The 12,131-nt window shown below is 45.3% G+C and overlaps 1 protein-coding gene across 2 annotated transcripts in view; it reads right to left on the bottom strand.

The window, feature by feature from the left end:
• Window positions 1–12,131, bottom strand: part of MYBPC3 (myosin binding protein C3) — a 137,075-nt gene that overhangs the window by 58,492 nt on the left and 66,452 nt on the right. For both annotated transcript variants that reach the window (XM_074955459.1, XM_074955460.1), the window contains exons 20-21: window positions 9,284–9,361; window positions 7,766–7,925 (exon numbers count right to left, since the gene is read on the bottom strand). In XM_074955459.1, the coding sequence (XP_074811560.1) occupies window positions 7,766–7,925; window positions 9,284–9,361 (238 nt within the window). The remainder of the gene's footprint in view (window positions 1–7,765; window positions 7,926–9,283; window positions 9,362–12,131) is intronic.

Consider the following 12,131-nt stretch of genomic DNA (forward strand, 5'->3'; position numbering starts at 1 on the left):
ACCCCTTCCTACTTCTCCATGTGGACACCAATGATACTGCCAAGAATGACCTTAAGCAGGTCACTGCAGACTACGTGGCTCTGGGAAGAAGGATAAAGGACTCTGAGACGCAAGTCATGTTCTCGTACATCCCCCCTGTTGAAAGAAAAGGCCCAGGTAGGGACCATCGAATTGTGGAGGTAAATGCATGGTTGCACAGGTGGTGTTGGAGAGAAGGCTTTGGATTCTTCGACCATAGGATGTTGTTCCAGGAAGAACGATTGCTAGGAAGAGATGGTATCCACCTAACAAAGAGAGGGAAGAGCATCTTCGCAGGCAGGCTTGCTAACCTAGTGAGGAGGGCTTTAAACTAGGTTTGCCAGGAGATGGTGACCTAAGCCCTGAGGTAAGTGGGGAAGTGTGATACCAGGAGGAAACACAAAGAGGAGGGTGCAGCAGGGGAAGCCTCCTGATTCATACTGAGAAAGTAGGGCAATCGGCTAGTTATCTTAGGTGCCTGTACACCAGAGATGGGCAAACTACAGCCCCAGGGCCACATCTGGCCCGCAGGACCATCCTGCCTGGCCCCTGAGCTCCTGGCCCGGGAGGCTGTCCCCACTCCCCCGGAGCCACGCCACTGCACGGCGCAATGCTCTGGGCAGCGGTGCTGCAGAGCCTGGCCTGACCTGGTGCTCTGTGCTGCGCAGCATGGCGCAGCTGCCAGCCACTGGTGCTTCAGGAAGCACGGTAAGGGAGCGGGGGGGGGGGGGGGCGGAGGTTGGATAGAGGGCAGGGGAGTTCCAGGGAGTGTCAGGGGCGTGGGTAGGGGTCGGGGCAGTCAGAGGGCGGGGAACAGGGGTTGAATGGGGACGGGGTCCCGGGCGGGGACAGTCAGGAAGGAGAGGAGGGGTTGGATGGGACGGTCAGGAGACAGGGAGCAGGGGGAGTGGATGGGGCAGGGGTCCTGAGGGGGGGGGGGGGAGTCAGAAAGGAGGGGGGGGTTGAAGGGGGTGGGGGGGAGTTAGGGGTGGGGGCAGTTAGGGGCGAGGAGTCTGGGGGTGGTCAGGGAGAAGGGGTGGTTGGCTGGGTCAGGGGTCCCGGGGGGGCAGTCAGGAAGGAGAGGAGGGGGTTGGATGGGGCAGCGAGGGGGGCAGTTAGGGGTGGGGGGGCCCAGGGGCGGTCAGGGGACAGAGAGCAGGTGTGGGTGGATGCGGCAGGGGTCCCCGGGGGGCCGTCAGGGAACAGGAGGGGTTGGATGTGGCAGGAGTCCTGGGGGGCCGTCAGGGGGCGAGAAGCAGGGGGTTTGGATAGAGGGCAGGGGCTGGGCCATGCCTGGCTGTTTGGGGAGGCAGAGCCTCCCCTAGCCGGCCCTCCATACAATTTCAGAAACCCGATGTGGCCCTTAGGCCAAAAAGTTTGCCCGCCCCTGCTGTACACAAATGCAAGAAGCCTGGGAAACAAACAGGAAGAATTGGAAGTCCTGACACAGTCAAGGAACTGTGATATGATTGCAATAACAGAGACTTGGTGGGGTAACTCACATGACTGACGCACTGTCATGGATGGGTATACGCTGTTCAGGAAGGACAAGCCGGGGAGAAAAGGTGGAGGAGTTGCTCTGTATGTAAGAGAGCAGTATGATTGCTCAGAGCTCCAGTATGAAACCGGAGAGAAGCCTGTTGAGAGTTTTTGGTTTAAGTTTAGAGGTGAGAGCAACAAGGGTGATGTCGTGGTGGGTGTCAGCTGTAGACCACCAGACCAGAAGGATGAGGTAGATGAGGCTTTCTTTGGACAACTAACAGAAGTTTCCAGATCACAGGCCCTGTTCTCGGAGAGGACTTCAATCACCCTGACATTTGCTGGGAGAGCAATACAGCAGTGCTCAGACAATCCGGGAAGTTTTTGGAGAGTGTTGGGGATAACTTCCTGGTGCAAGTGCTGGAGGAACCAACTGGGGGCCATGCTCCACTTGACCTGCTGCTCACAAACAGAGAAGAATTGGAGAAGTAGAAGTGGGTGGCAACCTGGGCAGCAGTGACCATGAGATGGTCGAGTTCAGGATCCTGACAAAAGGAAGAAAGGAGAGCAGCAGAACATGGACCCTGGACTTCAGAAAAGCAGACTTTGACTCCCTCAGGGAACTGATGGGCAGGATCCCCTGGGAGAATAACATGAGGGGGAAAGGAGTCCAGGAGAGCTGGCTGTATTTTAAAGAATCCTTATTGAGGTTACAGGGACAAACCATCCCGATGTGTAGAAAGAATAGTAAATATGGCAGGCGACCAGCTTGGCTTAAGAGTGAAATCCTTGCTGATCTTAAACACAAAAAAGAAGCTTACAAGAAGTGGAAGATTGGACAAATGACCAGGGAAGAGTATAAAAATATTGCTTGGGCATGCGGGAGTGAAATCAGGAAGGCCAAATCACACCTGGAGTTGCAGCTAGCAAGAGATGTTAAGAGTAACAAGAAGGGTTTCTTCAGGTATGTTAGCAAGAAGAAGAAAGTCAAGGAAAGTGTGGGCCCCTTACTGAATGAGGGAGGCAACCTAGTGACAGAGGATGTGGAAAAAGCTCATGTCCTCAATGCTTTTTTTGCCTCTGTCTTCACGAACAAGGTCAGCTCCCAGACTACTGCACTGGGCAGCACAGCATGGGGAGGAGGTGATCAGCCCTCTGTGGAGAAGGAAGTGGTTCGGGACTATTTAGAAAAGCTGGACGAGCACAAGTCCATGGGGCCGGATGCGCTGCATCCGAGAGTGCTAAAGGAGTTGGCGGATGTGACTGCATAGCCATTGGCCATTATCTTTGAAAACTCATGGCGATCGGGGGAAGTCCTGGACGACTGGAAAAAGGCTAATGTAGTGCCCATCTTTAAAAAAGGGAAGAAGGAGGATCCTGGGAACTACAGGCCAGTCAGCCTCACCTCAATCCCTGGAAAAATCATGAAGCAGGTCCTCAAGGAATCAATTCTGAAGCACTTAGAGGAGAGGAAAGTGATCAGGAACAGTCAGCATGGATTCACCAAGGGCAAGTCATGCCTGACTAATCTAATTGCCTTCTATGATGAGATAACTGGCTCTGTGGATGAGGGGAAAGCGGTGGACGTGTTGTTCCTTGACTTTAGCAAAGCTTTTGACACGGTCTCCCACAGTATTCTTGCCAGTAAGTTAAAGAAGTATGGGCTGGATGAATGGACTATAAGGTGGATAGAAAGTTGGCTAGATTGTCGGGCTCAACGGGTAGTGATCAATGGCTCCATGTCTAGTTGGCAGCCGGTATCAAGTGGAGTGCCCCAAGGGTTGGTCCTCGGGCTGGTTTTGTTCAATATCTTCATTAATGATCTGGAGGATGGTGTGGATTGCACCCTCAGCAAGTTTGCAGGTGGCACTAAACTGGTAGGAGAGGTAGATACGCTGGAGGGTAGGGATAGGATACAGAGGGACCTAGACAAATTAGAGGATTGGGCCAAAAGAAATCTGATGAAGTTCAACAAGGACAAATGCAGAGTCCTGCACTTAGGATGGAAGAATGCAATGCACTGCTACAGACTAGGGACCGAATGGCTCGGCAGCAGTTCTGCAGAAAAGGACCTAGGGGTTACAGTGGACGAGAAGCTGGATATGAGTCAACAGTGTGCCCTTGTTGCCAAGAAGGCCAATGGCATTTTGGGCTGTATAAGTAGGGGCATTGCCAGCAGATCGAGGGACGTGATCGTTCCCCTTTATTCGACATTGGTGAGGCCTCATCTGGAGTACTGTGTCCAGTTTTGGGCCCCACACTACAAGAAGGATGTGGAAAAATTGGAAAACGTCCAGTGGAGGGCAACAAAAATGATTAGGGGACTGGAACACATGACTTATGAAGAGAGGCTGCGGGAACTGGGATTGTTTAGTCTGCGGAAGAGAAGAACGAGGCGGGATTTGATAGCTGCTTTCAGCTACCTGAAAGGGGGTTCCAAAGAGGATGGATCTAGACTGTTCTCAGTGGTAGCAGATGACAGAACAAGGAGTAATGGTCTCAAGTTGCAGTGGGGGAGGTTTAGGTTGGATATTAGGAAAAACTTTTTCACTAGGAGGGTGGTGAAACACTGGAATGCGTTACCTTGGGAGGTGGTGGAATCTCCTTCCTTAGAAGTTTTTAAGGTCAGGCTTGACAAAGCCCTAGCTGGGATGATTTAGTTGGGAATTCGTCCTGCTTTCAGCAGGGGGTTGGACTAGCTGACCTCCTGAGGTCCTTTCCAACCCTGATATTCTATGATTGACTCCCACAGGGAACTGATGGGCAGGATCCCCTGGGAAGCTAAAGTCCGTATTCTGCTGCTCTCCTTTCTTCCCTGTGTCAGGATCCTGAACTTGACGTGAGGCAACAGTGTGCGCTTGTTGCCAAGAAGGCGAACGGCATATTGGGCTTCATTAGTAGGAGCATTGCCAGCAGATTGAAGGAAGTGATTATTTCCCTTTATTTGGCACTGGTGAGGCCACATCTGGAGTATTGCATCCAGTTTTGGGCCCCCCATTACAGAAAGGATGTGGACAAATTAGAGAGAGTCCAGCGGAGGGCAACAAAAATGATTAGGGGGCTGGGGCACATGACTTATGAGGAGAGGCTGAGGGAACTGGGCTTATTTTGTCTGCATAAGAGAAAAGCGTGAAGGGAATTGGATAGCAGCCTTCAACTACCTGAAGAGGGGTTCCAAAGAGGATGGTGGTAGGCTGTTCTCAGTGGTGGCAGATGACAGAACAAGGAAAATGGTCTCAAGTTGCAGTGGGGGCGGTCTAGGTTGGATATTAGGAAAATATCCTAATCACCACTAGGAGGGTGGTGAAGCACTAGAATGGGTTACCTAGGGAGGTGATGGAATCTCCATCCTTAGAGGTTTTTAAGGCCCGGCTTGACAAAGCCCTGGCTGGGATGATTTAGTTGGGGTTGGTCCTGCTTTGAGCAGGGGGTTGGACTAGATGACCTCCTGAGGTCTCTTCCAACCTAATCTTCTATGATTCTATGATATCAAGGCCCCAGGTTGAGATATGGGTGGAAGTGGGATCCAGACACCCAGAAGTTTGGCAGTGGGGGTCTTCATCCAGCTGCATGTGTCCCTGGAAGCAATGTAAAGATTTGATGGAGGAGAATAGTTTTGGCCACCAAAAATTGTGAGAGATCAGCTTCTTTGTCTTTCAGTACCCAAAATGGCCTGCCAGCAGGGAATTGTGGCATAGCCAGAGTACAGCTAGATGGGGTGATCCATCAGGGAGATAAAGGCGATCCTTGAACCAGAGTAACTTGTTTTTGACTGAGAAGTTTGGGTCAGAATTGACTGACATCCATTTCACTGAAAGGAGATCACTGACCAGTGAGGAGTTTACAAGGCCAAAAGATCAACGTTGGAGCACATTCACAAAATGGCAGGGCTTTCAATATAGTGGCAGGTTCAAGAGGACCCCTTTATCTAGGAACTTCCCCTTGCAGGATAATGCACTGAGTTCACCATTTTGGGTTCCGGGCTGGCAGATCAGGGTGAAGTTAAATCTAGTAAGGAAAAGGGGCCAACATATTTGACATTGGTTGCGGGCTGTGCCCATTCAGAGATGTTTCAGGTTTTTATGATCTGTGAACACGTTGCCTGGAAAGCGCGCACCTTCTAGATGGTGGTGCCACTCCTGAAATGCAGCCTTGATGGCCAGTAATTCCTTATTGTACATTTGGTAATTTTGTTCCTCAGGTGTCTATTTCCTAGAATAAAAGGCACAAGCATGGAGGTCATTTGAGGACCACATCACTGAGATAATACTACCCTGATTGCGTAATTGGAAGCCTCTGTTTCAACAACAAAACGGTTTAGATGCATCTTGGCGTACTAAGACAGGGGCAGAAGTAAATGCTTTCTTCAGCCAATCAAAAGCCAGTTGGGCTTCTGGTGTCCAGTTGAAAGTGGAGTTTTTCTGTAGCAGTTGCGTAACTGGAAACACCACTTTTGAGAATCCTTGGATGAATTATCTGTAGAAGCTGGCGAATCCTAGAAAGCATTGGATATCACAGATGCTCTTGGCAGTTGCCCAAGTCATAATTGCAGAAACCTTTTTGGGATCCATACTTATTCCACTGGGAGAGATGGTATAACCCAAGAAGTCCACAGCAGTGTGATCAAATTCACATTTCTCAGGCTTCCCATATAAGCCATTTGCTCAAAGACATTCAAGTACCAACTGGACATGCTGGTGATGCAAGGTTTGGTTTTCTGAAAAAATAAGACTGTCATCTAGATAGATTATGATAAACTGGTTCAGAACCTCCCTGAAGATATCATTAACCAAATGCTGGAACATGGTGGAGGTGTTACAGAGACCAAAAGGCAGCATGAGGTACTCAAAATGTCCATACCAAGTATGAAAGTCTGTTTTCCATTCATCGCCCTCTCGGATCCAGACTATGTGATAGGTGCTTTAGTGGAAATTTTTGCTGAGCTGACCCTTTCTACTTCTTTGTTGATCAATGGCAAGGGATATTTATTTTTGATGGTTATATTGTTCAGTGTTCAATAGTATACGCAGAGGTGCAGGGTGCCATCCATTTTGTGACAAAACAGGATTGGGGCCACAGTGGGGGACACAGACAGATGGATAAAATTTTTTGCCAGATTTTCATCAAGATACTCCCGTAGGAACCTGAGTTGAGGTTCTGATGGGATAAATTTTGCACAAAGGGGATTTTGGCCCCTAGATGGAGGTCTGTGGGGCAGTCATAGGACCTATGTGGGGGCAGAGCATCAGTATTATTTTTATCAAATACATTTGCAAAGTCCTTGTATTTCACAGGGATTGGTGAGTTATCCTCACTTAGAGCCTGCTGTGTGCAGAAAATGGTGGCTTTGCCCAGATTACATCTAGGGGTCCTCAATACCAGATTGGACTAGGCACTGATGTAGACAATAGTCAGATTCAAACCAAACTTCTTGTGCTCTCCAAGAAATGCTCATATCATGGAGAGAGAGCCAGGGGATGCCAGGCATTATTGGGAAGTGAGGTTAGTTAGTATGTGTAATACAATGGCTGCACGTATGTTATCTTACCTTATTTAAGAACAGAAATTAATAATATAAAGAACCTTAGTATTTGTCCCGATGACCTCATACAGCAATGAACTACAAAGGTTTATAATATGGCATGCAAAAAACATTTCCTTTTATCACTTCTAAATTTGTTCAGTTTGCCCTTGTTCTTATAATGCAGGCCAGGATATAAAGAAGGAGCTGATTGATTTTCACAACACCCTTCATAATCTAGAGTACTTCAGTCAAACTCCCCTCTAGCTCTTCTCCTTTGTAGGCTAAATAATTCCAGTCCTTTTTAATATCTTACACCGTATGTACATATCCCTTCATTCCATTAACTGTTTACCATACATATAATAAAGCAGTTTCTGTTTGAAAACTTACACAACAAAATGGTAAAAAGTGATTTCATTCTATAGACATATAAACCCCACTGAGAGAAGAGACTGGATCACTGACATTCAAAAATGTAGGGAAATGGAAGGGAAGGATATTCATATAGCCTAATTTTTATGAATGGGAACAATTCTTTCTCCTCCCAGATGGGGAATACAAGGGAAGCTACTTAGAAAAAACATTTGTGTCAAGTTTTATAAAACATATTCCTCTCATATGGTCATTTTTCACCTCTTTGAACTCAGAGTCAGAGCTGCTCTCAGGTTTGCAGGAATGAGGGTAGGTCTGTCCCACTGAACTCAAGAGTTTTTCAGAGACTGGTTATTCCTGTCAGTCACTTACCAATAACCTTTACTGTGATATCAGCCTTATCTTCTCCTGCTGGGTTCTTTACTGTAACTCTATAAACCCCCTCATCTGGCTTCTCTGCTCCTTCAATGATGAAGATACAGTGGTCTTCATGCATCTCTACACGAACTCTACCTTCAGATTCAGAGAGAAGCTGTGGGCATTGAAAACAGCAAGTGAAGTCATTTGTATCTAGGGTGGAAACAGAAGAGCCTAATGCTGTGTCTGAATGAAGGGAACAGGGATTTGCATAAACATGCTGAGCCTGCAGCAACATGTAAGTCTTTCTGACACTGACCATTACCAATATCACTGAAAAACTATCAGTGAAGTTCTCTTCTGTTTTAAGGTTCTATTTTGTAGGAACAACAGGACATCAGTGGATAGTCAATAACAGCTCCGAACATTCTCCTTTGGGGAGAAATTGGTTTTTAAAGCTTGGTAAGCACCATTGGTAGTTAAAAAGACCCTATTACATTTCAAAGTCTCAAACTTGTGACGTGGGGATTATCCTCTGCTCCTCTCTCTCCCTTGGCCCACACATTTTGTCTGTGTCCAAATCTTGTTGCTTCTTCCTCCTTGACACTTCTAAGATCTGAACTTTTGACCTTTTGTTTTTATCCACAATACTAAAACCCTTGTCAAAGCCCTCATCTTCCATTTTTGTTACTGTCACCTCCTCATCCTCAGGGCTTTTGGATGCCCACATCACCCCCGCCCCCACTTAATTAAAAATACGTCGACCATTTGATCAGTGCTAACATGTCTGAGCATAACCATCACCACTTTGTTGTATCATTTTCCTTTTCCCTGTGTCACATCCTTGTATTTTTAGACTATGCTCCTTTGGACAGGGACTGTCCAAGGCCTATGTGTATGTACAGTGCCTAGAACAATGGGGTCCCAATCTTGACCCAGGCCTCTGAGTTCTAATGTAATACAAATAGCAAAATTATTCTTCTGACTGACTACCACGCATACACCAATGTAACAAAAATTAATGCAGGATAAAAGGGATTTAATGTGAAAACAGGTAACGTCATGATCTTGTATTGTGTCCTTCACATTCCCATCACTTTACCTGTTGTCATCTCTCCTTGCATCCTACTAATCTCTTCAACTAGATATCTTTACTAAGACTCAAAAAAGGGTTAGATATCCAGAGTTATGTAAAACAGAATTTACAAAAAATATTTAGAAGTGTTATAAACCCTCATGCTTCAGGGCAAAAGTCCATCACTAAACAATGGTGGTTAGGAAGAAACTTGCCCCTATAGACAGGTTATTCCATAAGTGTGCACTAAGGGGTTTCTTGTGCTTCCCTCTGAACCATCTGATAATTGCCACTGTGAGGCAGGACACTACACTGCTCTAGATGGACAGTGGTCTGATCCATTATGTTAATGCCTATGTTCCTATATACTTTAAATTTTAAGCTCCTCTTGGCAGGACCATTTGTCTGTAAATACACCAGATATATTAATGGGTTTGTATAAATAATAAGGAACTTACCTTGCTCTCATTACTTAAATCACTGCTGGAGTCTGGGGAATCCATGGAATCAGCATTGCTTAGCACATTGCAGCTGTTCTAGATGAGCAAAGAAATACATGAAAGATAATGAAGCAAATAATCAAGCAATCTATTTGCAAACAGCTAGAATATAATAAGGTGATAAGTAAAAGTCAACAGGGATTTGTCAAAAACAAATTAATGTCAAACCAACCTAATTTAACAGGTAACAAGCCTTGTGGATACAGAGAAAGCAGTAGTTGTGGCATATCTTGACTTTAATAAAGCTTTTGATACTGTCTTGCATGACCGTCTCATAAACAAACTAGGGAAATGCAACCTATATGGAGCTACTATAAGGTGGGTGCATAACTGGTTGGAAAACCGTTCCCAGAGAGTAGTTTATCAGTAGTTCACGGTCAAGCTGGAAGAGCATATTGAGCAGGGTCCCTCAGGGATAGGTCCTGGGTCCAGTTCTGCTCAATATCTTCATAAATGATTTAGATAATGGCTATAGAGTACACTTATAAAGTTTGTGGACAATACCAGTACTGGGAGGGATTGCAAATGTTTTGGAGAATAGGATTAAAATTCAAAATTATCTGGACAAACTAGAGAAATGGTCTGAAGTAAATAGGATGAAATTGAATAAGGACAAATGCAAAGTACTCCACTTATCAAGGAACAATCTATTGCACAAATACAAAATGGGAAATGACTGCCTAGAAAGGAGTACTGTGGAAAGGAATCTGCAGCTGATAGTGGATCACAAGCTAAATACGAGTCAACAGTGTAACAATGTTGCAAAAAACCCAAACATCATTCTGGGATGTATTAGCAGGTAGTGTTGTAAGCAAAACATGAGAAGTAATTCTTCCACTCTACTCCATGCTCATTAGGCCTCAGCTGGAGAATTGTGTCCAGTTCTGGGTGCCACATTTCAGGAAAGATGATGACAAACTGGGGAAAATCCAGAGGAGACCAACAAAAATGATTAAATGTCTAGAAAACATGACTGTGAGTAACGCTTGAAAAAATTGGGTTTATTTAGTCTGTAGAGGAGAAGACTGAGGTGGAACATGATAACAGTTTTCAAAAACATTAAAAGGTTGTTACAAGGAGAAGGCTGAAAATATGTTCTTGTTAACCTCTGAGAATAGGACAAGAAGCAATTGGCTTTAATTGCAGCAAGGGCGGTTTAGGTTGGACATGAGGAAAAACTTTCTGTCAGGGAAGTTAAGCACTGGAACAAATTAACCAGGGAGGTTGTGGAATCTCCATCATTGGAGGTTTTTAAGAACAGGTGAGACAAACACCTGCCAGGAATGGTCTAGTTATTACGTAGTCCTGCCTTGAGTGCAGGGGACTGGACTAGATGACCTATTGAGGTCCCTTCCAGTCCTACCCTTCTATGATTGTATGAAGAGTCAGAAAGATCTCATTGAGCAGAGTTGGTCAAGCTGTGTCTGAGACACAGAGAAGAAGGATCTATGCAGGGTATGTTGGCTGCTTGGCAGGGGAGATGTGACAAAAATGAAGATCAGAATGAATGAACAAAAATGAGAAGGAAATTAACTGATAAAAAAACCCAAAATGGTCAATGCATTCCCAGAGTGAAATAGAATTAAAGGAAGCATCAGCAAGACTAGTTTCATAGCTTCGTAAACCAAAGTTTATGAGATCCCTGCAGCAGATGCCATACATAGATGTGATTCAGTCACTGTCCCATGAAAGTAGTAGGTTAGTGGGCTTATGTATTTGTGCAAAATAGAGAGTATTCTTTCTGTATCAGTGGGGTATTGGGTTTATGAACATCTTTTACAGAAAGGAATAAATTCAGCCCTTTAACACCAGCCAAACTAGATACTCTGAAGTTATGCTACTGCCCTTCCTCCACTAGTCCCCATGCTTCCTTTGCATCAAGTTCAATTTCTTGTCCTCATGGTCCTTCATGGTCTTCCTTACTTATTTACTCATGTCTTATATCTCATCCAAAGTTGCCTGCTGCAGCTGATTTACTCTGTTCTTGAAAACTTTTTGGGTAATCCCTCCCAGAAGATTTTTTTCCACAAACTCATTTGGCTTGAGGGGGGAGGGTGGGGCTGTATGGGCTCTACTATTCCCGGGGAAGGAATGGGACCTCTTCGCTGCCCCGTTCTGGAGCTGGGGGAAGGGGTAAGACTGGTTTGGGTCTTAGCTTCCTCTGTGGGATAATATTAATAATTTTAATTTTAAATAATAATGAAGTCTGCATATGTTTTTAGAGGCAAAGTTATTCTAGGAACTGTTTTCTGGATTTTTTTGTGGACTGATGATCAGAAGATAATATTTCAGAAGATTGAATTCCCTCTCCATCTTGTCATTGAAGGAAATTTCCTAATTCTGGGTTGCAAAGGAAAACATTATGATTTATTTAGGAGTGGGTGGTGGGAATATGAGTGAACTGGAGGCAGAGTCTTTACTGCATTCATGTTTAGAGGCAGATCTCAAAATGAAATTCTTACCAGACATGACTGCCACAAGAGGTCAGCCTTTTGCTATCAGCAAAAAAAAGGAACATTTATCTGGCAGTAAGAAGTAGCATTTCACTCTTAAAGAAGAGAGATTGAAAGGTCTAAAAAGTTCAGCAAATACCATAAAAGGAGTAAGTACCATTGGCGCAGTATTACTTTATACTCCTCTATTTTGTCCTTCTGCAATTACTCCAACAACCAGGTAAAATAGCAGGTATCCTCTAAATTCACAAAGTCTAAATTGGCAGAATGCCCAACAGAAATGGCTGCTGGTATAGATGAGTCTGCTTCTAAGACATTCAGTAGGATATTGAAAGTACCATTTGTCACAAACT

The sequence above is a fragment of the Natator depressus genome, chromosome 6, assembly GCF_965152275.1.
Source record: "Natator depressus isolate rNatDep1 chromosome 6, rNatDep2.hap1, whole genome shotgun sequence".
NCBI classification, from domain to species: Eukaryota; Metazoa; Chordata; order Testudines; family Cheloniidae; genus Natator; species Natator depressus.